General features: G+C 42.4%; 1 protein-coding gene across 3 annotated transcripts in view; it reads left to right on the top strand.

The window, feature by feature from the left end:
- Positions 1 to 26348, top strand: part of LOC140210726 (uncharacterized) — a 201209-nt gene that overhangs the window by 97880 nt on the left and 76981 nt on the right. For all 3 annotated transcript variants that reach the window (XM_072279953.1, XM_072279952.1, XM_072279951.1), the window contains exon 3: positions 4897 to 5124. In XM_072279953.1, the coding sequence (XP_072136054.1) occupies positions 4897 to 5124 (228 nt within the window). The remainder of the gene's footprint in view (positions 1 to 4896; positions 5125 to 26348) is intronic.

Below are 26348 nucleotides of genomic sequence, written 5' to 3'. Positions count from 1 at the left end.
AGGTCAGACTAACTGGCCTACAGTTTCCTTTCTTTCTGTCTGGAATTACTACTTCCAGCATTGCTGGAAGATCTCAGTGGGTCAAGCAGCATCTGTGCAGGCAGAAGGTGTAGATGTTTCTACTTGAGATCTTGCACCTACTGGATGGAGATGTCAGGAGTGAATCCTACCAGATGGGGAAGTAAAGGTTGGGAGACATTTTAGAATAATAATAATAAAAACTCTTCTTCAATGGTGCACATAGAATTCTGCAAACAGATGTATTCAAAATGCAAAAGCAAAAATTAAAATGTTCAGACTTCAGAGAAAAATATCTAACTGAGAAGGCAAGGATGAAACAGGTGAAGGGGGAGATTGCTGTTGAGGAGGGAGGCATGGTGGTGGATGTTCTCACGAAAGGTTCAGAAATAACTTGAAGGTAAAGGTGACACAATTGTGTGATTTCCTTGATAAAACATTTTTTTAATTTTAATTTTTGATTTTATTTAGATATATAGCTGGAAAAAGCCCTTCCGGCCCAATGGGCTGTGCTGCTCAGCAATACATCTATTTAACCCTAGCCTAATCATGGGACAATTTACAATGACCAAATAACCTAGTAACGGGTACATCTCTGGACTGTGGGAGGAAACCAGAGTACCCGGAGGAAACCCACATGGTCACGGGGTGAACGCACAAACTCATTACTGGCAGTACCACAATGAACTCCAACACCACAATCTGTAATAGTGTTGTGTGAACTGCTATGCTACTGTGGTGCCCCTATTCTGGAAAGTTGTGATAAGACTGTGGAACAAAATCAGTGACAATGAAATGGTAGAAATGCAAATCATTTCTCGGTGTTAACCAGAGAATCAGTTTGCCAGGTCTGTAGTGGGGTTAAAAGTGAAATAACATCTTTTCCAGTTTTGGCCCATGTGATATCTTGCATTTCTGAATGGGCTGTGCTGTGAATGGTACTCTGATCAGGAAGCTAGATAAGTGGCTCATTCTTTTGGTCTTTCAGAACCAGTCCGTTTACGTATATCCTGCTTTGCAGTCGAGGCTCTTGGGTTTAGTTAAGCAACATGCACAGAGCTTCCAAAAGACAATCTGCAAGATCCAACTTGACGTCTGGATCTGCTCGTTCAGCTGGCTGACCTTCGGGATGAACACTAAGTTTTGAGTTCCTCAACTATGAGACAGGTCTGTGTGATTCCCAACAGTGAGTGGAAAAAGTATGGGACGTCAGCCATGTCAAATTCAGAAATAAACTTTGGTGAAAGTGTCGCATTAGCAGCATTTGATTTTGGTCCAGATTGAGATTGAGTGTGGATTTCAGCCAGTTTATAGTGTTGTGATGTTCTTTATTTGTACATTACCAAGCTCTTGAGGTAACTATTGTTACAGACTCCTACATTTACACATAATATGCAAATACGCAAATTAATCAAATTAGGATTAATCTGATCAGAGTTATTTTGGAAGGTATTTTTCTTGAATAATTTAGAAATTGTTAATGGTTGAATATAGAATCAATTTCCCATTTCCTTTTTTAAATGGATTTAAAGCAATTTTCTCATTATGTACCATGTCATATGATGTGGGCAATTCTAGTCTTTCCATGACCATGATTGTTCTTGGCAAATTTTTCTACCAAAGTAGTTTGCCATTGCCTTCATTTGGGCAGTGTCATTACAAGATGGGTGACCCCAGCCATTATCAATACTCTTTAGAGATTGTCTGCCTGGCATCTGTGGTTAAATAACCAGGACTAATGATATGTACCACCTGCTCATATGACCATCCATCACCTGCCACCATGGCTTCAGATGACCCTGATTGGAGGGGTTAAGCAGGTACTACACCTTACCAAAGGTGACCTGCAAGCTAGTGGAGGGAAGAAGTGCCTTACGACTCCTTGGGTAGAGACATATCTCCATCCAACCACCCATTTAAAGCAGTATATCAATCACTTTTAAGACCATAAAACCATATGACATCGGAGGGGAATTAGGCCATTCAGCCTATCGGGACTACTCCAGCATTCAATCATAGCTGACTTATTTTCCTCTCATCCCCTTTTCCTGCCTTCTCCCTGTAACCTTTGATGCCCTTACTAATGACGCTCTACTTTAAATATACCCAATGACTTGTTTTCTAAGCTGTCCATGGCAATGAATTCAACAGATTCACCATCCCTGGCTAAAGAAATTCCTCCTTATCTCAGTGCTAGAGCAATCATGTCAAATGCAATGTAGCTTGAAATAAAAACCTGAAAGGAAAACATAACAAATCTCTTAGTTTACTCGTCTCCCTAGATTCTGACTGACCTCCAGCATTTTCTGTGATTGCTATAAATCTCCCAGTAACAGTTCTTGATTGTTTTTCATTGAAATATCTTCAACTCTTGTTGCAGTGAAGGTCTCTGTGGAGCTTATCAATGAGCTTTGAGCTTCTCCTTTTGTGAAGTACTTTGGGAAGTCTTGTGCTGTTGAGGAAACTACAGTACTGTGCAAAAGTTTTCGGCAAATATATATAGCTAAGGTGACTAAGACTTTTGCACAGCACTGTATTTGTCAATGTGGAGCAGAGTGTGAGTTTGTAAATCTGGCGGGAGCAAAGCTGTTGGGAGTGGTGAGGGTGGAGGGGTGTGGCTACAGACACGCCTAGCCCTGAGGCACCAAGTAATTGGTTTATTTAAGGCATCCGTTAGTCTTGTGAGACCATGGATCTGCCCCTGGAAAGTCTTCACTTTCCAGGGCACAGGCCTGGGCAAGGTTGTATGGAAGACCGGCAGTTGCCCATGCTGCAAGTCTCCCCTCTCCACGACACCAATGTTGTCCAAGGGAAGGGCAAGGGCCGATACAGCTTGGCACCAGTGTTGTCGCAGAGCACTGTGTGGTTAAGTGCCTTGCTCAAGGACACAACTTGCTGCCTCAGCTGGGGCTTAAACTCACAACCTTCAGGTCGCTAGTCGAATGCCTTAACCACTTGGCCATGTGCCCAACCAATTGGTTTATTGATCATTACAGAACATCTCTCTGTGCATTTTGCTCCCTTCCCTCTCCCTACTCCTTTTCTCAACCATAATTCCTCTCTCCCTGCCCGTTTCCCACTCTCAGTCCACAATAGAGACCCATGTCTGTATCAGATTTATCATCACTCACATATGTCACGAACTTTTTTTTTTCTGTGGCAACAATTTTCCATAAGTACAAACATCCTCCATTGAGGAGATCTTCTAAAGGCAATTCCTCAAGGTAGCGGCATCCATCAGTAAGAACTCTTGCCAACCATGACATGCCCTCTTCTTACTACTACCATCAGAAAGGAGGACAGGAGTCTGAAGACACACACTCAACATCTTAGGAACAGCTTCTTCCCCTGGGCCATCAAATTGCTGAATGTTCCTCGATGATGGATGCTGCTTTTCTGTGACAGCACTCCTTGTGGGTGTGTTCAGTGTTAAGGAGGGCTTTATCTGTGAAGGACTGGGCTGTAACCACTCCTTTTTATAGGCTTGTCCATTCAAAGGCATTGGTATTTAAAGTTGATTGATGAATTAAGTTGAGGGTGGGCAGTAGAAAGATTTCCCCATTTTTCAGAACTGTGCTGTAGAGTCTTCAGCATAAATATGAGATAACTGCATTTCAAAGCAAAAACCTTGAGAAACTCCAGTGCTTCTTGAATGTTACATTAAATAATCAGTTTAAGTTGCTCACTGGAATTTCTGGAGTATGACTGAAAATGTGACTGCCAAGTTGATTGAGATCCTAATAAGCTAAAGCTGTTAAATCTAATAATTCACTGAGATGTTACTCACAGCTTACTTACAAGTTATTTTGTACTACTATTTCAAGCGCACACGCGGACTTTTGAGATGGATTGAGTATGTTTCGACACATCCAAACTATCTCACTATGCTAGCACAAGAAAGCAGCATCCATCCTCAAGGACACCAGACATCTAGGCCATATTCTCTTCTTGCTATTACCATCGGGTAGGAGGTACAGGAGCCTTAGGTCCCACAGCAACAGGTTCAAGAACTATTATTACCCTTCAACCATCAGTCTTGTGAACCGATATTGTTAACTTCACTGACTTCAACTCTGAACTGATTCTACAGCCAAGACTCACTTTCAAAGACTCTATAACTCATGGTCTCAGTATTATTTATTTAGGTATTTGTTTGTTTATTTATTATTTGAACATTAGTTGTTTGTCAGTCTTTGTTTATATATAGTTCTTCATAAATTCTATTGTATTTTATTATTTTCCTTCAAACGCCTGTAAGAAAACGATTCTCAATGTGACATATATGTACTTTGATAACAAATTTTCTTTGACCTTGACTTCAGGATCCTTAAAAACTTTGTTGAATTTGGGCTGAAAATCTTCAGATTTGGATTCAATGCCTAGAAGACACAGGAAAAATATGCTGCTTGATTGTCCTATTGCAATTGACCAATAGCTGTTGGAGGACATGATGTTCCTGGCTGCATCTCCACCTGACAAAGATAAAGCAGAGCGATTAATAATCTTATTCCTCCCTTCCTCGTCCAAAGCAGTTGATCTAGTCCAGATGCTGCTTCCATTTATACTTAAGTCCAGATGCTGTAAGCCGAATACATCTTACATTAGAGCTCATGCAGTTGGCCAAATACCAGATTATGTACAGGTTCTGACAACGGATCCGTACTGATAATGAAAGACTGCTCTATTGAATTTGCAGATACAGTGTACGTTGCAGAGGTTTAGAGGGCAGTGCAACAAAAAGAAATCTTCCCTCTGTCCTATTTCATGAGCCGTCTGCAAAATGTTGGTGTGTATCACCGGCGCCATCTTGAAATCATTTGGTACACAGCCGCAACCTGAGAGTCACCCCTGATTTAACTCCTCCTTTCCGGTGTGCAGGTTCCCACCCCGGAGATCCGTGCTCACAGTTTATACTTCGACCTTTCAGCCTACGGAGTGGAGTTTGCCTCTTCCAGCAAGGAAGGACAGGGCTCGCAGCCTTCTGCTTTGAAATCGGGCTCCCACCTGAAGATATATGGCACTTTTCGGAACCGTTACATGGCGCTCGCCTGCCCGATGTCTGACTCCAAGGTTGTCAAATTCCTGCGTCACACTCCCAACTCATCGGTGAGTAGAAAGCCAATGACTTGGTTGTAATCTTGCATTGCTTTCCGTGTAACAACCTGGTTAGTTCCAGCGGTGGTTTTGGCTTATTATTTCCCTTTCTGAGCCAGCCCCTCAAATATCTCTGCAAATCTATATATAGAGTCATGGAGCACCACTGCACAGAAACAGATGGTTCAACCTCCAACCTGATGGCATTAATATCAATTTCTCCATCTTGTAAACAAATTTTCACTTCCTTTCTTCCTCTGTTCCCTTTTGCCTCTTCTTACCTGCCTATTGCTTCTCCCTGTATACTCTCCTCCCTCCCCTTTTCCTATGGTCCAATATCCTCCCTTATCAGATTCCAACTTCCCCAGCCCTTGGCCTTTTCCACCCACCTGGCTTCAACTATCACCTTCCAGCTATTCCCCCCCCCCACCCCACCTTTTCAATCTGGCATCTTCCCCCTTCCTTCTCAATTCTGAAGAAGGATCTCAGTCCAAAACATCAACTGTTTACTGTTTTCCCCAGATGCTACCTGACCTGCTGAGTCCTCCAGCATTTTGTATGTGTTGCTTTGGATCCCCAGCATCTGCAGACTTTCTTGTGTTTATAACAGGCTATTCATCCTACTTAGTCTGTGCCTGTTTAGTTTTCTGCCTCGAACCATTTACTGACACCTAGACATCCCCCCATTCCCCTTTCATCCATGTGTCTATCCAAACTTCTCTTAAATTTTACAATTCAACATGCATCCACCACTTCTGCTGGCAGCTCATTCTGCTTTCATGTCACCCTCTGAGTGAAGAAGTGCCCCCTCAGATTTCACTTAAATATTTCCCTTTTTACCCCAACCTAGTTCTGGCCTCATCTAACCTGAGGGAGAAAAGCCTGCTTGCATTTACTCCATATGCACAGCCTTTATAAGATGTCCTCAGTGTTGGGGAGGCTTGTGTCCATGATGGAACAGACTGAGTCTACAACCCCGAAAGTTCTTCTTTGAGAGAACTTTTTGATCTGTGCGTTTGGAGCTGGCCATCAATATAAGCTCATTCATTCAGTATATACATGGAAATCGCTGGAGTGGTCGACAAAATAGTTCCTTACTGGTTATTTGAATTACTGATTAAGTGATATTAAAAGCATTAAAACCTCCCATGTCTGAAGTTTACAAACTGCTTTGGAACATGGCTCTCTTTAATAGCTTTTTAGATGGATATTTTTCTCAAAACTTTTGCTTCGTGTTGTGGCTGGTCTGTCTAGGGTGGGGGGGTGTGGGAGAAAGGGGTGATGGGGGCAGTGGACTGGAATAAGATAGCTAGAATGGAATTCTGTGTCAAGAAATTGCTGCAAATACCCGACTGTTGGGTCAAGTCAGTTTAAGGAAAGGAATTCATGTTGCAGGTGGATTATCTTGAATCAGGACTGGATAGCTAGAACACAAGCAGTACTGAATTCAATATTGAGTATGAAGGGATCAGTTGGAAGATCTGCAGTTCCATGAGATCTGATCTGCTCCAACAAAACCTGATGTAAGATGTTTGGCGTGGCATTGAAAATGAAAGTCGAAGCTCTGTCATTGGAAGAGCGGCCACACAATCATCATTTGGTTTGTTCAGTGAAAAGAAGGCAACATTGTCAGTATCATAAGGCAGCATGCCAGAGTGCTGATTGGTGTAACATGTTACTGTGCTGGCTGTAAGACTGGGGTTCAATTCCCTCTGCTTCCTGCGAGGGGTTTGTGAGTCCTGCTCATGACTGTGTGGGTTTCCTCCAGGTGCTCTGGTTTCCTCCCACATTCCAAAGAAGTTTGGATTAAAGTTAGTAAGTAATGGGCATGTTATGTTGGCACTGGAAGCAGGGCAGCTGTTATGTTTTGTAACTCCAGAACATTAAATTAATTCAAATGAAGATATGGGAGTCTGAAATACGTATGTAACTTTGGGTTTACTTCAAGCGAGGTGTGCACATATCACGTAAGAGCATGATGACGTATGCAATGTTTGATGTTTTATCTTTGAACGGGTCTGTTCCATGGTTCTTTGTTTTGTGACTGTCTGTGGAGAAGACAAATTTCAGGGTTGTATACTGCATACATACTTTGATAATAAATGTAATTTGAATTTGTATATTTTTACATATAACCCATAATTAATTATTTAAATAAACAAGTATGCTTAAACAATATATACAAAAGTACTTAAATATTATTGAAATATTAAATATACAACAGCAACACTTAATAGGCTACACCCTGTATACCTCTGTCCTTGTTGGTTGTTGACAATTAAAAAATATTTCACTGTTTCAATGTACATGTAACCAATAAAGCTAATCTTAAAAATCCTGTAGCATTATAAAAAATGCAAAAGGAAAACTACATTGGAAAATATGTAAGGAACTGCTTCACTTGGAGTGATTAGACTATGGAGGTGGGAAGGGAAGCAAGGTAAGGACAGATCTCATTTGTACCTTCTGAGAAACATTGGATTGGGAATGCTTTTGGGTGGAGATGGAAGAGAATCAGGGGATGATGCCATGGGAATTCTGAAAGGGAAGTGTCTGTTGGTAAAAGTTGTGAAGAATGTGATTGCTGAGGTGAAAGTTGAGGAATTTTTTTTTGGAATGGAAGCTGAGGGGACAACAAGAATAAGGGAGAAATGGCAAAAGTGAGGTTGGGACCCCTTCCAGTGACAAGGAATGCTGCTACAAGAAAGCAGTATTCTTCATCAAGGCCACCACCATCCAGGCCATGCCCTCTTCTCACTATTGCTAATGGGAAGGAGTTACAGGAGACTTAGGTCCCACACTGTCAGGCTCAAAAGCAGTCACTATCCTACATCCATCAGGCTCCTGAGCCATTGTGGATAACTACAGTCACCCCAACACTGAGCTGATTCCACAGCCCATCGACTCACTGTCAAGCACTCTACAAATCATTTATTTATCATACAGTACAAAAGACTTAGGCACATATATACAGCCCAGGCGCCTAAGACTTTTGCACAGTACTGCAGTAATTTTATGTATTGCACTGTACTGCTGCCACAAAAAAAAATCATGACAAATGTGAGTATTGATAAACCTGGTTCTGATTAGGTTCTCTATTGTGGATTGGGAGTGTGAAGGAGGCAGGAAGAGGGGAATCATAGTTGAGAAAAGGGGAAAGGAAGAGAGGAGGGAAGTGGGAAACACCAGAGGGACATTCTGTAGTGATCAATAAACAAATTGTTTGGAATCAAATGACCTTGTCTGGTGTCTCAGGGCTGGATGTGCCTGCACCCTCGCCAACCTTCCTGCCCTGGCACTCCTTCTCTGCCGCCTGACCCACAACCCTCCCACGTTCTTCACCCTCACCATTCCCAACATTCTTTGCTCCCACCAGATTTACAAACTCACTCTTTGCTCCAAGGTGACAAATACAGTACTGTGCAAATGTCTTAGACACCCTAGTTATATACACACACACACACACACACACACACACACACACACATACACATACACACACACACACAAAAGGAGCAGAAGTAGGCCATTTGGCCCATCGAGTCTGCTCCACCACTCCATCATGAGCTAAACTATTCTCCCACCTAGTTCCAATTTCTGGCTTTTTCCCCATATCCCTTGATACCCTGACTAAATAGATACCTATCAATCTCCTCCTTAAACACCCTCAATCATCAGGTCTCCACAGCTGTATGTGGCAATGAATTCCATAAATCCACGACCCTTTGGCTAAAAAAAAATTCTCCTCATCTCTGTTTTAAATGGGTAACCTCTAGTTCTAAGACTGTGGCCTCTTGTCCTGGACTCACCCACCAAGGGAAACAGCCTTTCCACATCTACTCTGTCCGACCCTTTCAACATTTGAAGTGTTTCTCTGAGAACCCCTCTCATTCTTCTACACTCTGATGAATACAGTACAAGAGCCGACAAACACTCCTCATATGTTAACCCCTGCATTCCAGGAATCATCCTCGTAAATCTCCTCTGAACTCTCTCCAACATCAGAACATCCCTTCTAAGATAAGGGGCCCAAAACTGCACACAGTGCTCCAAATGAGGTCTCACCAGTGCCCCATAGAGCCTCATGAACACCTCCTTACTCTTATACACTATTTCTCTTGAAATGAATGCCAACATAGCATTCGCTTTCCTTACTGTCAATCCAACCTGGTGGTTAACCTTTAGGGTATCCTGCACGAGGAACCCGAAGTCCCTTTGCACTTCCGATTTTTGAATTTTCTCCCCATCTAAATAATAATCTGCCCGATTATTTCTTCTTCCAAAACGTACAACCGTACATTTCTCAACATTGTATCTCATCTGCCATTTCTTTGCCCACTCTCCTAATGTGCTCAAGATTTTTGCAGAGTACTGTATCTATTTTTTTGTATTTGCACGGGTTCTCTTTTTTTTTGCACGTTGGTTGTTTGTGTGTAGCTTTTCATTGATTCTGTTGTATTTATTTGTTCTATTGTGAATGTCTGCAAGAAAATGAATCTCAGGGTTATATATGGTGATGTGTATGTACTTCAGTAACAAACTGACTTCAAAATTTAAGCTGTGGTAGATAGATAATTGTGGTTAAGGAAAAGACACCTTTGGAAACAGTGGTGTGAAAAATCTCATCATCGTAGCTGCCATGGTAGAGCCAGAGCAACTGAGAGAATGAAGGCGTGAAGTACTTGCAGGGAGCGGGCTGGGTGAAACCATAGTCCAGATAGCTATGGCAGTCAGCCATCTTATGATGCATGCTGGTTGCTGATCATCTGGTGAGATGGAGCTGTCAAGAACGGGGAGAGTCAGATATGGAATGAAAGAGCAGGGCAGAAATTGGGAACGGCAGTATTACTTGAATTCTACAGCAGCACGGGAAGCAGTATTAATAAAATGGAGAATGTGTGGGAAGAAGTGAGGGAGAGAGTTGAACTGGACGAAAATGAGGATTATTACCAAATATCTCGGAGTAAAGCATAACTTGTACCTTTGAAATTTTCCACCTAACCCTCCATGGGTTACCTGGTCTCCTGAATGGTGATAGATTGGGGAAAGGAGAAGTATACTTGTATCCTTGTACATTAATCACTGAAAGCTAACACTGAGCTGCAGTGAGCACTTAGGAAGATCAGAGGTATATTAGGCTTCATTGCAAGAGGCTTAGAGCTCAGGAGAGAGGATTTCTTGCTGCAGCATAAGGTTTCAGCGAGTGCCTGTGTAGGGTTTGGTGTGCTGTTAGTCTCCATATCTGAGGAATGATGCTCTTACCATTGAATGAATGCAAAGAAATCTGCATATCTGCTTCCTGGGATGGGAGGACTGATGGACTGGGTCAATTAGGCCTATTTTCACTGAAATTTTAGGAATAAGGGTGGATCTCATTGAAATTTATAGTGGAATAGGTAGATTGGATAGATCAATTCAGGTTCATTTATTTCAAAGTTCTAAGATCAGAGTAAAATTTATTATCAGAGTACATACATGTCAGCACATACAACCCTGAGATTCTCCTTCTGCATTTATCATTTTTCACATGTACACAGCAACATATGGGAAATGTGTCATTTCCGTGAGCAACCAACATACCCAAGGATGTGCTGGGGGCAGCCCTCATGTGCTGCCACACAATCCATCACCCACAATACTCAACAGAACAACACAAACAGAAGACAAGGGGCACAGTGGTGTAGCAGTTAGTACAACACTATTACAACTCTGGGCATCAGAATTCGGAGTTCAATTCCACCGCCATCGGTAAGAAGTTTATATGTTATCTAAATGACTGAGTGGATTTCCTCCCCGTGCTCGGTTTCCTCCCACAGTCCAAAGGCATACGGGATAGTGGGTCATTGTAAATTGTCCTTTTTTGTGTAAAGCTGGTGGATTGATGGGCAATGTCGCTCGTTGGGCCGGATGGGTCAATTCTACGCTGCCTCTCCAAATAAAATAAAATAAAGAAAGATAGATGTTCCCAGTCACTGAAGAATTCCCAATCTATGCCCATTGCTTTAGAATATAGGGTTTGCTGTTTCAAACATATCCGTAGGAATTTCTTCAGTCAGAGACTGGTAAAATGATGGAACTTTAAAACTGGGTGAACGTAATGGATTTCAAGTGATTATTAATGAAGAGCTGGGGGAGCTCAATGGATCTGACAGCATCTATGGAGGGAAATGACCTGTTAATATATTGGGTCGGTACCTTTCATTTCTAAGATTTGCGAAATATGTTGACTAACATGAAGCTTCTGAAACCAATATGTCAGCTGTTTAACTCTACAGATTCTGCCTAACCTGATGAGTTTCTTCAGCAGCTCATAAACATGAGAGATTATTCAGATACGAGGAAATCTGCAGATCTCCCCCTCCCCCTCTCACTTTCAAATCTCTTACTAGCTCTTCTTTCAGTTAGTCCTGACGAAGGGTCTCGGCACGAAACATCAACTGTACCTCTTCCTAGAAATGCTGCCTGGCCTGCTGTGTTCACCAGATCATTCAGATGGTGGAAATCTTGAGTGATGCACACAAAATGCTGGAGGAACTCAGCAAGTCAGGCTGCATCTATGGGAGGGGATAAACAGTTATGTTTTGGGTCAAGACTGTTTATCAAAACTGAATGGAAGGGGCCAGAGCTGGAGGTGGGGGGTGAGGGGAAACAATACAAGTTAGTAGGTGAGACCAGGTGAAGGGGAAGCTGGGGGAGGGAAAGATGAAGTGAGAAGCCGAAAGATGAAGGGGGAAAGAGGTAAAGGGCTGAAGAGAAGGACTGTAATAGGGGAGGATAGTAAACCAGTCTAGTAGGGGAAGAATGAGAAGGAGGAAAAGGGGTGAGAAGGCAAAAAGAATGGGGAGTGGAAAAAGAGAAGGGGGAGGGGTAGTAGTTACCAGAAGTTAGAAACATCAATGTTTATGCTATCATGTTGGAGGCTACTCAGAGAGAATATGATTCTTTTTTATTGTTTGTTGAGATACAGTGCAGAGTAGACCCTTCTGGCACTTCGAGCTGTGCTGCCCAGCAACCCTTGACTTAACCATAGCCTAATCATGGAACAACTTATAATGACCAATTAACCGAGCAACTGATATGTCTTTGGATTGTGGGAGGAAACCAGAGCACCTGGAGGGAACCCATATGGTCATACAAACTCCTTACAAGCAGTATCAGGAATTGAACCCATGTCACTGGTACTGAAAAGTGTTGTGCTCACTATTATGCTACCATTGTGTTCCACACCCTGAGTTTTGCCTCATTGTGGCACTAGAAGAAGCCATGGGCAAACATGTCGGAATGGGAATGGAAAGTCACTTTGAAATAGGTGGCCACTGGGAGATCCTACGCTTTGCTGCACTCCTGTTTTTCTGCTTCTACCTATCTGGATCGAGCTCTCTCCAAAGAGGTCTCCTGCAGCAGACTTGCAAAAGTAACAGCTGTCATTATCCTAGGGGCAATGTCTTCAATGTATAATTGGTGAAGGTTGTTGTTTTTTTTGTACTCTTCCTTAAATGTAGGACATCTCCAATCCCAGGAAATCCATGACACTGCCCTTATGTCTTCTGGGTAACATTTAGTTTTTGCAAGGAATCTGCTGAATGAAAAGGAACTTGCAGGAGGTAACAGAAAGCGCAGATCAATAAGCATTAGAACTGTGCCTTAGCCACCCTGCACATTCTGCCTAATTAAAACTTCACCTCACTCTGTTTAGCTATTGTGACACAAGGGACAATTAATTACAGATTCTTTTTCTTCATATTTTCTGACGTACAGAGAGAAGCTGTCGCATAGCTTGCCTCCTCTCATCCATCCATGTTGATATAATTATTGTTTGTGTAGAAACCCTGATGATGTCACGCCTGCAGACTGTTCAGTGATTGGGTCATTAATATATCAGCTGTGGACATTTACGCATTTGGTTACCTAGTAACCACAAAGCAACCAGTCTCTAAGATAACAGAGTTTGAAAAGGATACGGCTATTAAGAAATTGCAAGCAAATTATTGGTGAATGTAGAGAGGAAAAAAATTGTCAGGTTGTTTAATTGATCAATTGATTTCAAAGCTCAATATGAGTTGATGTTAAGGCTCTTGAAATGTTCCTGTGGCGTTTTTGGTGGCTAAGCAATGTGATATGGTGCTGTCAGCATTAGCTTTACCTCAGAAGATGTCTCTCTCAATTTTGATTGATGCTTGGAGCTGTACAGCAGGAAAACTGTCTCTTCAGCCCACTAAGTCCATAGTAACCACCAGCCACTAATCCTGCACTCATCGTAATGCCGTCCCACATTCTAACCAACTCCCCCAGACCCTATCAGTCCTAATATTTTAGGGGTGATTAACTTGCCATAAGTCAAAGAGGGGTATTATATAGTGCCCTATATAGTAAATATAGAGCTCTAAGGAATATTGATAAACAAAGAGATGGGAGGTCCAAGCCCATAGTTTCCTGAAAATGGCAACCTACATTCAGTGCACACTTTATTGGGTACACCTGTAAATATTATGAAATGTAAATAACTAATCAGCCAATCAAATGGCAGCAACTCAATGCAGATATGGTCAAGAGGTTCAATTGGTGTTCAGACCAAACATCAGAATAGGGAAGAAATGTAATCGATGTAACTTTGACCAGAGAATGATTGTTGGTGCCAGACTGGGTGTTTTGAGTATCTCAGGAACCCTGATCTCCTGGGATTTTTACACAATCTCTAGAATTTACAGTGTATGAAAAACAAACAAAAAATCCAGTGGGCCACAGTTCTATGGGCAAAAACACCTTGTTAATGAGAGAGATCGGAGGAGAATGGCCAGACTGGTTCAATCTGACAGGAAGGTGACAGTAACTCAAATGAACACGTGTTACAACAGTGCTGTGAGAAGAGCATCTCTGAATGCACAACACATTGAACACTAAAGTGGTTGGGCTACAGCAGCAGAAGACCACTGATATACTGTGCATGCAGGAGATACCTAATAAACTGGACACAGAGTGTACTTTCAGGGAAGAAAGGATATGGCGTGCTTTCCTTCATGGGCCAGGACACAGTAGAAGATCTGAAATGTTCTGTTGCAATTTTACAGAATACTCAAAAGGCTGCAGATGGAGTAATGTGTACAGTTCTACTTGACACACTAAAGGAAGAATTTCATTGCATTAGAAAGAGTCAGAATCAGATTCATTATCGCTGACATATGACATGAAATTTGTTGATTTGATTTGTGCGGCAGAAGTGCAATGCAAAGGTGTAAAGTTTCACCTGGATATTGACTGGATTGGAGGACTACGGCTGTGGGGAGAGATCTGATAGGCTGGGTTTCTATTTCCTGGAACAAAAGAAGGTGAGGTGTATAAAATTATGAGAGGTATTGAGGGTCAAAATCTTTTTCCCATGGTAGGGATATCAAAATACATAGTTTTAAGGTGAACGTAATGATTTTTAAAAGGAGATTTGAAGGCTGAGCATTAACCACAGAGTGGGTGATATCTGGAACTTGCGGTTAGAGGAGGGGTTGCAACCAATTACTGTTAAGAGGCATTCAGACAGGCTCCAAACTAGGCAAGTTATAGAAGGATAAATTTCAAAGTTGAAACTTACTTTTAAAGTATGTTTACCACGTGCAGCCTTGAGATTCATCTTACTGCAGGCAGCCACAAAACAAAGAAACACAATAGAATCCATGAAAAACCGTCCACAACAAAGACTACTAAACATCCAATTTGCGAAAGAGGGCAAATGATGCAAATAGTAAAAACAAGGCAAACGAATAATACAGAGAACGTAAGCTGGAGGGACCCTGAAGGTGAGTCACGGCTGCAGAGTCAGGTCAGTACTGAGGGGAGTGAAGCCAATCCAGGAGCCTGATGGCCGCAGGGCAACAACAGCTCCCAAACCTGGTTGTACAGAACTCATCGACTCTTGCACACCTCCTCCCACCTTGATGGTAGTAGTGAGAACAGAGGGAGATGGATCAAATACAGGCAATCTGCACTGATACCGGTTCTCTTTCCACTCTCGGGCTTTGGAATAATGGAGCTGAACATGGGGTCATTTTCCACCCTCATGCCTCAATGTGACATCCATCCCTTGCAATAACCATCCTGGTGACGAATATACCTACAATCAAGTCACCGAATCCTACCCTAATACGAACCTAATGTAGAAAAATAGTATTCATGTAAATAAGCAACAGGGGGTTTGTTGTCTTTGGTGAAGAACCGGGGTATTGGAAGGAATAATTATTATAATATTGTTCATAACTTAATTTATAGAGCACCAGACAAACACTAAAGAAACGGCAAGGTTGCAGCCCGATGCGCCAAATGAGGCACGGGAGGATCCAAAGTCCTTTAGTTCCTACTGCACCCCATTTGGAGCATCAGGCTGCAACTTTGCCATTTCTTCAGCGTTTGTCTGGTTTATGAGGCCAGGTTGCTAGCCGGATGCTCAACTTTGCACAGGTGGAAGTCATGCAAGGAATCGGCTAGATTCGAACCCGGGACCCCTCACCCTGAAGTCCGGTGCGGATGCCACTGCAGCACCAGCACAGACTACAAAGTGCTTTACAATGGGATAAAGGTATAAATATGAAAATAAAACAAAAAATATAAATAAACATGAGCATAAAAGACAAAAAGCTGTTAATTACAAGCAAGGTTAAATGAATAGGTTCTGAGCTGATGTTTATAAGTGTCAACTGAATTTGCATCCCTCATAAATTTAGGTATTGAATTCCACAGTTTAGGAGTGAAGTTCCCATATCTCAGAAACTGCTGATCTCCTGGGCTTTTCATGCACAACCGTCTCTAGCATTTACAGAGAACCGTGCAAAAAACAAACAAAAAAATATACTCAATGGTACTTCTGTGGGCAAAAACAGCTTGTTTATCGCAAGGTCAGAGGAGAGTGGCCAGACTGGTTCAGGGTGACACGAAGGCAACGGTAAATCACATAATCATATCTTACAACAGTAGTGTGCAGAAGAGCATCCCCGAACACACAACGCATCAAACCTTGAAGTGGATGGGCTGCAGCAGCAGGAGACCATGAACATGCACGCAATGGGCACTTTATTAGCTACAGGACATGGGGCACCAGGATGGTGTAGAGGCTTCAACAGCACTGTTACAGTTCGAAGTTCAATTCCAGCCGTCCTCTGTCAGGAGTTTGTGTGTTTCCCCCATGACAACATGGGTTTCTTCCAGGTGCTCCACTGTCCAAAGACGTACCAGACAGTAGGTTTATTTGTCATTATAAATTGCCCTGTGATTAGTTAAATAGGTGAGTTGTTGAGCAATGTAGCTCTTTGGGCTGAACGTGCTTGTTCTTCACTGTCTTTAAATAATCAGATACATAAGGAGGTACAGGTACTTAATAAAATGGCCACTGAGTGTAAATGACTTGGTTATTATATGGGATAAATAGACTACCACTACTACTACTACTACGTCGACTCAGGCCTAGGGGGCCGGCGTCGGGCACGATAACGGACCCTCCACTTCTCCCTCTCCCTCATCAGTGTGTTCAGTTCATCGACATTAGCCGTGCCGTTGTCTTCTAGGAGCGTGTTGACCATAGTCTTGGGAGGGCACCCAGAGTTCATCCTCCCATGCTTGTGCTCCCATATGATGACTAGGCTGGCAGGTAGCTCGGGGTGGCGTAGACAGTACCTCGCTAGTTGCAGTCTTCTCACCTTGATTTTAGTGGTGAGCATCGGTAGGTTGTCATAGAGCTCGACATTCGTCATGTGCTGTTGCCAACTTCATCTAAACGCTAAAAAGACAGAGTACATGGCGTTTAACTGCGGCGAAGGTTCTCTCAAGACCATAAAGGATGATACCAGTAAGAAACTCTTTGACTTCAAGTACCTCGGGTCAAGAATGATGAGTTCAGAAAGGACATAAAGATATGGAAGGCGCTGGCGTGGAGGGCTATGAGTGACATGAAGGAAATCTGGAAGTCGAACCTGACCAGAGGGCTTTATAAGAGGATTTTCATAGCAGTCATAGAGTCCATTCTCACGTACGGATGTGAGACGTGGACTCTCACCAAGACTATGTGAAAGTCTCTAGATGGTTGCTATACACAAATGCTCCGGATGTCTCTTGACGTGAGTTAGCAACAGCACAGATAAATAGAACAGAAACTTTATCCTTTGCAAATATTTTTGGATACATTTTATTGAAAACAGCATGCTTCAGTTAACTCAATAAAATCCCCATAAGGTTATATAACTAAGGCTTAGCCTCATTCTTCAAGGTACAATGGTAACATTCAGTTTTGCTAATGAGGCTTGTTGACTTCTGATTACTTTTCTATCAGCCCATGGTCTGCCATGTGAAACAGACTGCATAAATTGACCCTTAATTGACAATTCCTTCCCCCCGCCCCAAAAAAAGATACAGTTTTCTTGATTATCTCTGTCAGCAGTCTGCCTTACATGGCAGTCTGCAGGGCAACAGAAAAGTAAGCAAAAGTCAATCGACATTAGTGAAGCTTAATTTTGCCATTGTGGAATGATAAATGAGATCAAACCGCAGTTGCCATAATTAGAGCTGGGTTGTAATCCATCTGGACCACTCCTCACCAATGCTCCCTCTAATTTGTCATGAACAGTATATGCAAAAATCTTGCGCTGTGCAATCTTTTGCCCAACAGCATGTGTACACTCAATGTTTAAGTAGAAGTAAACCTGAATCTATTCTAAGGATAATAAACTATCAAGCCCAGTGTGTTGTTCATTCTTTAAAAGAAATAAAATAATATGCATTAATGAGTTTTATTTCTCATATACTATATGATAGTATGTAATAATATTGATCTTATAACACCATTAAGTAACACTGTCTGCATCAGAAACTAACTGGAAGAGGTAATGTGATTGTGTATGAACCAAATTATCCAGAACCGAGTGACAATCTTTTGTGCACGGTTTAAATTCCTTTGTGCAGTAGTAGCAACAGATGTGTATGCACATACACCTTAGAGAAAGCATCGCTTCTTACACTCAGCCACGTTAACTCCACAGCCCCTTTAGCTCTTTACTGAATTCACAATCAGATCAGGTTGATTACCACCAATAACTTGTGTGACATGAAAGTTGTTTTGTGGCAGCAGTAGATATTAAGTTATGATAAATTACCTAAGAAATAGTGCAAGCAAAAAATAGTAGCATTTGTGGGTTTGTGGACTTTTCAGACTCCTGAATCATTGAGTGTGGGTGTTCACCCTCCTTTATCCCCTCCCTGATAGTGGTAATGAAAAGAGGGCATGTCCTGGTTGGCGAGGGTCCTTGATGATGGTTGCTGCCTCCTAAAGATGTCCTCAATGGCAGAAAGGCTCATGCACATGATGATTCTACAACCCTCTACGGCCTCTTGCGATGCTGTGCCTTGGAGACTCCATACCATACCGTGATGCAACCAATCAGAATGCTGTTCATCACACATCTATAGAAATTTGCAGGTACCTTTGTTGACACACCCAATCTCCTTAAACACCTAATGAATTAAAGTTGTCTGTGTGTCTTCTCCATGCTTGCATCAATATATTTTGTCCTGGACAGATCCTTAGAGATGTTGACATCCAGGAATTTAAAGACCATAAGATATAGGAGCAGAATTAGGCCCTTTTGCCCATCGAGTCTGCTCCACCAATCAATCATGGCTGATCCTTTTTCTTAATCTCCTCCTCAACCCCTGTTCCAGGCCTTCTTCCTGTAACCTTTGATGCCATGTCCAATCAAGAACCGGTCAATCTCTGCCTTAATACACCCAGCAACCTGGCCTCCACAGATGCAAGTGGCAACAAATTCCACAAATTCACTACCCTTTGGCTAAAGAAATTTCTCTGCATCTCTGTTTTGAAAGTGCATCCCTCTATCCTGAGGCTGTGCCCTCTTGTCCTAAACTCTCCCACCATGGGAAACATCCTTTCCACATCTACTCTGTCTAGGCCTTTCAACATTTGAAAGGTTTCAGTGAGATCCCCCCTTATCCTTCTGAATTCCAGTGAGTACAGACCCAGAGCCATCAAACATTCTTCATATGATAACACTTTAATTCCTGGAATCATCCTTGTGAACCTCCTCTGGACCCTCTCCGATGCCAACACACCTTTTTTAAGATGAGGGGCCCAAAGCTGTTCACAATACTCAAGGTGAGGCCTCACCAGTGCCTTATCAAGCCTCAGCAGCACATCCTTGCTCTTGTATTCTGGATTTCTTGAAATGAATACTAACATGGCATTTGCCTTCCTCACCACTGACTCAACCTGCAAGTTAACCTTCAGGGTGTTCTGCACAAGGACTCCCAAGTCCCTTTGCATCTTAGACTTTTGGATTTTCTCTGCGTTTAGAAAATAACCTGCACATTTATTTCTACTACCAAAGTGCATGACGATGCATTTTCCATCATTGTATTTCAGTTTTAAAGCTGCTCCCCATTTCTACTGCTAAACCCCCAAATGAGAGCTGGTGCCTGTTCTCCTAACTTCCCCTTCCTGAAGTCCACAATCAATTCTTTGGTCTTACTGACACTGAGTGCAAGGTTGTTGTTGTGACACCACTCAACCAGCTGCCCTATCTCTCCTGGATGCCGTCTGGGATTCTGCCAACAACAATGGCGTCATCAGCAAATTTGTGGATGCCATTTGAGTTGTGCTTAGCTTACACAGTCATGAGTCCAGAGAGAGTAGAACAGTAGGCTAGTACACATCCTTGAGTTGTGCCTGTGTTAATTGCCATTGTGGTGGAGATGTTATTATCAATTCACACTCACTGTGCTGTCCCGATGAGAAAGTTGAGGATCCAGTTGCAGAGGGAAGTACAGATGTCCTGGTTTTCTCTAGGTTGTGGCAATTCCAGGGAGCAGAGTTCAGTGTATGACATCTAAATATAACAATAAACAACCTACTTGTGGGACTAAGTGTACTGTGCAGTATCTGTGGTGGGAAAGGAATTTTGTTGACATTTCATGTGGGTACCCTACATCAGGACTTGATTATTTACAGATGCTGTTTGACCCATTGAGTTTCTCCAGCAAACTGTCTGTTGTTCCAGATTTCAGTATTGGTGGTCTCTTATCTCTGCACTTGATAATGAAATATCTGGTGACTTATCCTTTGGCCTTATGTTTGCTATTGGATCTTTGACAAAAAGCTCATTGTTAACAATTTCCATCCCTAACCAAAGCTTTTAAAAAGTTGGAATTAAAATCTAGACTCAGCCATTTTTTTTTTGTTGTTGGCCAGAAAGAATTACCTTTCTCCGGGTATTACCTTTTCTATTCTTTGACTATTCAATAGAATCAGGGAAATCTAGTAGGTGTGTACACAGTTACTTAATTTATGAATTCATATGCTTGTTATTTAACCATAAGACCATAAGATGTAAGAGCAGAATTAGGTAATTTGTCCCATCAAGTCTGCTCCATCATCTTATAATGGCTGATCCAATTTTCCTTTCAGCCCCAATCTCCTGCCTTCTCCAGAAAAGGCTGCCTTTCTTCCCACTCTTTGTCTCCTGCCAATCAGCCGCTGCTTTATCCATGCTAGGATATTCCTTGTAATACCATGGGCTCGTAACTTGTTAAGCAGCTTCATGCACGGCACCTTGTCAAAGGCCTTCTGAAAATCCAAGTACACAACTTCAACAGATTCTCCTTTGTTTATCGTGCTTGTTATTTCTTCAAAGAATTCTAATTGATTTGTCAGGCAAGATTTTCCCTTGAGGAAACCACGGCCTGTTTTATCATGTGCCTCCAAGTATCCCAAAGCTACATCTTTAATTATCGACTCCAACATCTTCCCAACCACTCAGGTCAGACTAACTGGCCTATAGTTTCCTTTCTTCTGTCTCTCTCTCCCTTCTTGAAGAATGGAGTTGAGATAATTAAGGCACTTGTTAGTAAATACAGATTCTCTGGTTGACCAACTTGTTATTGTTGCTAAGGGGGTATCCCTTGTTAACACTGACATAACTGAAGGATAAACCATTTTGCCGTTAAGTTTAGTAACTATATTCAGATGAATGTGGCAATGCTTGATGGACCAGCTTAGAAAACTGAGGGGCTGGATACAAAATGTATCAAGATTTGATAGTGTTCTATCCAGGGGTGTGCAGAAACCCAAGACAATCTGCAAGGTGAGGAAGCTGGGAATGCATTGGCCCACACAGTGATGTCAGTGGGATTTTCTCTCCCCCTTGAAGAAACAGAATCTGGTTTATTATCATTGACGTGTTGTGAAATACGTTTTACATCAGCTGTACAGAGCAATACATAAAATATAAAGTAAGACTCAGGTTGGAGGAGCAATACCTCATGTTCTATTTGGGTAGCCTCCAAACTATCGGCATGGACATCAATTTCTCCAACTTCTGGTAATTTCTCCCCCTTCCCATCCTTCCCATTTACCATTCTCTTCTCTTCACCTCCTGCTCCTCCTCCTTCTCTTCCTCCTTCTCGTTCTTCCATGGTCCACTGCCCTCTCCCATTACAGTCCTTCTTCTTCAGTCCTTTGTTTCTTCCACCTATCACTTCCCAGCCTCTTACTTTATTCCCTCACCAAACCACCCATCTTCCCCCACAGCTGGTCTCACCTATCACCTGTCAACTTGTACTCCATCCCTTCCTTTCACCACCTTATTCTGGCTTCTGCGTCCTTCCTTAGCCTGAAAATGTCAGCTGTTTATTCCCCCCTATAGATACTGTGTCTTGGTTTTTTTGCACTACCTTACTTTTCCTTTTCTATTTTCTATTTATGATTTATAATTTATATTTTTACTAATTACTATTGATTTGTACTTTAGGGAGCGCGAGGCGCAGAATCAAATATCGCTGTGATGATTTTACGCTCTAGTATCAATTGTTTGGCGACAATAAAGTAAGTCAGTAAGTAAGATACTGACTGACCTGCTCAGTTCCTCCAGCAATCTAAGAGCACAGAAAGTAGAAAATCTACAGCACGTTACAGGCTCTTCGGCCCACATTGCTGTGCTGACCATGTAACCAACTCTAGAAGCTGCCTAAAATTTCCCTATCACATAGCCCTCTATTTTTCTGAGCTCCATGTACCTATCTAAGAGTCTCATAAAACATCCTATTGTATTCGCCTCTGCTACCTTCGCTGGCTGTGCATTTCACACACCCACCACTCTTGTGTATGGGGCTCTATATTACCCTTGTTTGATAATTTCTATGACATTCCATCCACATAGAATAGACAAATATGAATAAAAGATGTACCAGGACCCATGTTGTTTGAATGGTCATCTTATTGTTGCACTTGAGAGGATTCAAATTATTTTTCCAACAGATCCAACTTACTGAAGGAACATCCCAGCATGACAAATTGAAAAATTTGCCTTAAAAAATCCTCTGGACGGAACTGGTTTAATAAAAGGAATAAGAAGAGGAGAAGATGGCGGTGCGACGGTAGCGCACGCGGCCTCGCCGGTGATTGATTTCTGTAATCTGTCAAGTAGGGGACCGTGCACAATTCTGATTTGATGGAGACGGATGTGATAGTACGGAGAAACATCTGGAAAACTTCTGAAATGCCCATTTCGCTGCCGCTGCTACTGTGTGGTAACCGGAATCTCTGGAGCAGAAGCCCCCGAATCCTCGGCTTTGCTTGTTTCAGCGGCCGGGACGAGGTCGAAGGCGCTCGGCAGAAGATGGCGTTCGGGAGGCTGTATCGGAGGGGCTGGTCGGAGGCTTGAAGTTTTCGGATGGACGGACTCAGTGTCGGCTGTGGTCGGCTGCTTCCAAGGCATCGGCAAGTTGATGGTGCCTGGAGGTTTATGGCAGGGAGTTTCTCCCTTTTGCCACCTGCTATCGGGGTCTCAGGAGTCGATCAACTCGAGGACTTTGAGAGTACTTTTACCGTGCCCATAGTTTGTTCTTCATCAAATTATGGTATCACTTTGCACTGCTGTAACTATATGTTATAATTATGTGGTTCTGTCAGTGTTAGTCTTTGGTTTGTCCTGTTTTCTGTGATATCACTCCGGAGAAACATTACATCATTTCTTTATGCATGTATGCATTTCTAAATGACAATAAAAGAGGACTGAGTGTTCTCATAATTTAATCTAACTTGGAAACTGAAATTGATACAGAGTCAGGGTTCTTGTTTCATCTCCCAAAATAGAAAATGTTGTACAGTAATCTAACACAAGTGCTTGTACTGAATGTACTAAAATGTCCTCATGTTAATGAGTCTAAAGTAAACATGAAATGGAGATTTAATGAGTGCCTTGTTTCAAAGTATTTTGTCTCATTACATGATTGAGATAGAGTGGTTTGATTGACACAGTACCTTCCACTTTCCAACAAAATGTTACAAAGTACTTCACAGTTGATGAAATAGAAACATAGAAACATAGAAAATAGGTGCAGGAGTAGGCCATTCGGCCCTTCGAGCCTGCACCGCCATTTATTATGATCATGGCTGATCATCCAACTCAGAACTCCGCCCCAGCCTTCCCTCCATACCCCCTGACCCCCGTAGCCACAAGGGCCATATCTAACTCCCTCTTAAATATAGCCAATGAACTGGCCTCAACTGTTTCCTGTGGCAGAGAATTCCACAGATTCACCACTCTCTGTGTGAAGAAGTTTTTCCTCATCTCGGTCCTAAAAGGCTTCCCCTCTATCCTCAAACTGTGACCCCTCGTTCTGGACTTCCCCAACATCGGGAACAATCTTCCTGCATCTAGCCTGTCCAATCCCTTTAGGATCTTATACGTTTCAATCAGATCCCCCCCTCAATCTTCTAAATTCCAATGAGTACAAGCCCAGTTCATCCAGTCTTTCTTCATATGAAAGTCCTGCCATCCCAGGAATCAATCTGGTGAACCTTCTCTGTACTCCCTCTATGGCAAGGATGTCTTTCCTCAGATTAGGGGACCAAAACTGCACACAATACTCCAGGTGTGGTCTCACCAAGGCCTTGTACAACTGCAGTAGTACCTCCCTGCTCCTGTACTCAAATCCTCTCGCTATAAATGCCAGCATACCATTCGCCTTTTTCACCGCCTGCTGTACCTGCATGCCCACTTTCAATGACTGGTGTATAATGACACCCAGGTCTCGTTGCACCTCCCCTTTTCCTAATCGGCCACCATTCAGATAATAATCTGTTCTCCTATTTTTGCCACCAAAGTGGATAACTTCACATTTATCCACATTAAATTGCATCTGCCATGAATTTGCCCACTCACCCAACCTATCCAAGTCACCCTGCATCCTCTTAGCATCCTCCTCACAGCTAACACTGCCACCCAGCTTCGTTTCATCCGCAAACTTGGAGATGCTGCATTTAATTCCCTCATCCAAGTCATTAATATATATTGTAAACAACTGGGGTCCCAGCACTGAGCCTTGCGGTACCCCACTAGTCACCGCCTGCCATTCTGAAAAGGTCCCGTTTATTCCCACTCTTTGCTTCCTGTCTGCTAACCAACTCTCCACCCACACCAATACCTTACCCCCAATACCATGTGCTTTAAGTTTGCACACTAATCTCCTGTGTGGGACCTTGTCAAAAGCCTTTTGAAAATCCAAATATACCACATCCACTGGTTCTCCCCTATCCACTCTACTAGTTACATCCTCAAAAAATTCTATGAGATTCGTCAGACATGATTTTCCTTTCACAAATCCATGCTGACTTTGTCCGATCATTTCACCGCTTTCCAAATGTGCTGTTATCACATCCTTGATAACTGACTCCAGCAGTTTCCACACCACCGACGTTAGGCTAACTGGTCTATAATTCCCCGGTTTCTCTCTCCCTCCTTTTTTAAAAAGTGGAGTTACATTAGCCACCCTCCAATCCTCAGGAACTAGTCCAGAATCTAACGAGTTTTGAAAAATTATCACTAATACTTGTCATATCAGAGGCCAAAAGGAGACCTGATAGAAGCATGTAAAATTAATGGAGCCTTGGATAAAGTAGTTGGTTAGCTTTTTTCTCAAGGGTGAAACTGTCAAATGTAAGAGTGAGCTTTAAGGTGAGAGCGGGGAACGTTCAAAGGAGATATGCAAGACACGTTTTTTTGCAGTTGTTCATGACTGGAATGCAATACTGGGGGTGGGGTTTGGTGGTAGATGATAAAAATGGTAATTATTGTTTTAAAAGTTCAAGGTTCAAAGTAAATTTATTATCAAAGTACATATATGTCACCATATGTACAACCCTGAGATTCATTTACTTGCAGCATACTCACTAAATCCATTCAACCAGTGTGCAAAAAGCAACAAACTGTGCAAATACCAAAAAGAAATAAATAATTTTGATAAATAGATAAACAATAAATATCAAGAACATGAGATGAAGAGTCCTTGAAAGTGAGTCCATAGGTTACAGGAACATTTCAGTGATGGGGCAAGTGAAGTTTGATTTTTTTTTGAGATACAGCATGGAGTCAGCCCTCCTGGCCCTCCGAGCCATGTTGCCTAGCACCCCCCAATTTGACCTTGGCCTAGTCACAGGACAGTTTACAATGACCAATTAACCTACCAACCAGCATGCCTTTGGGCTGTGGGAGGAAATCGGAATAACCGGAGGAAACCCTCACAGTCACGGGGAGTATGTACCAACTCCCTATACTAAGTGGTGGGAGTTGAACTCGGTCACCCATACTGTAAAGTGTTGTGCTAGCCATTACACTACTGTGCACCCTACAGTATCTCAAAGTTATCCCTTTTAATTCAAGAGCCTGATGGTTGAGGGGTAATAACTGTTCCTGAACCTGGTGGTGAGTTCTGAGACTCCTGTAACTTCTTCCTGATGGCAGCAGTGAGAAGAGAGCATGTGCTGGGTGGTAGGGGACCCTGATGATGGATTTCATGTAGATGTGTTTAATGGTGTGGAGGGTTTTACTCGTTTTGGATTCGGCCATATCCATTACTTTGTGTAGGGATTTTCACTTCAAGGGCAATAGTGTTTCCATACCAGGCTGTGATGCGGCCAGTCACTATACTCTTCACCATGCATCTATAGAAGTTTGTCAAAGTTTTAGATTATTTTGATTATTTCGAATCTTCACAAACTCCCAAACTTGAACAGATGGGAATAGAGCAACATGGAACATATACAAGCAGGTGGGATCAGTTTAATTTGGCAACATGGTCAGTAAAGGTATCATGGGCTGAAGGGCCGGGCCCTGTGTTGTACTGTTCTATGTTCTTTTAAATGGGACCAATGATACAGCTTAAGATGAACAGCAGTCAAAATATGTGCATAG

Source organism: Mobula birostris, chromosome 15 (assembly GCF_030028105.1).
Source record: "Mobula birostris isolate sMobBir1 chromosome 15, sMobBir1.hap1, whole genome shotgun sequence".
Taxonomy (NCBI): domain Eukaryota; kingdom Metazoa; phylum Chordata; class Chondrichthyes; order Myliobatiformes; family Myliobatidae; genus Mobula; species Mobula birostris.
This window is presented reverse-complemented; position numbering and strand designations above follow the sequence as displayed.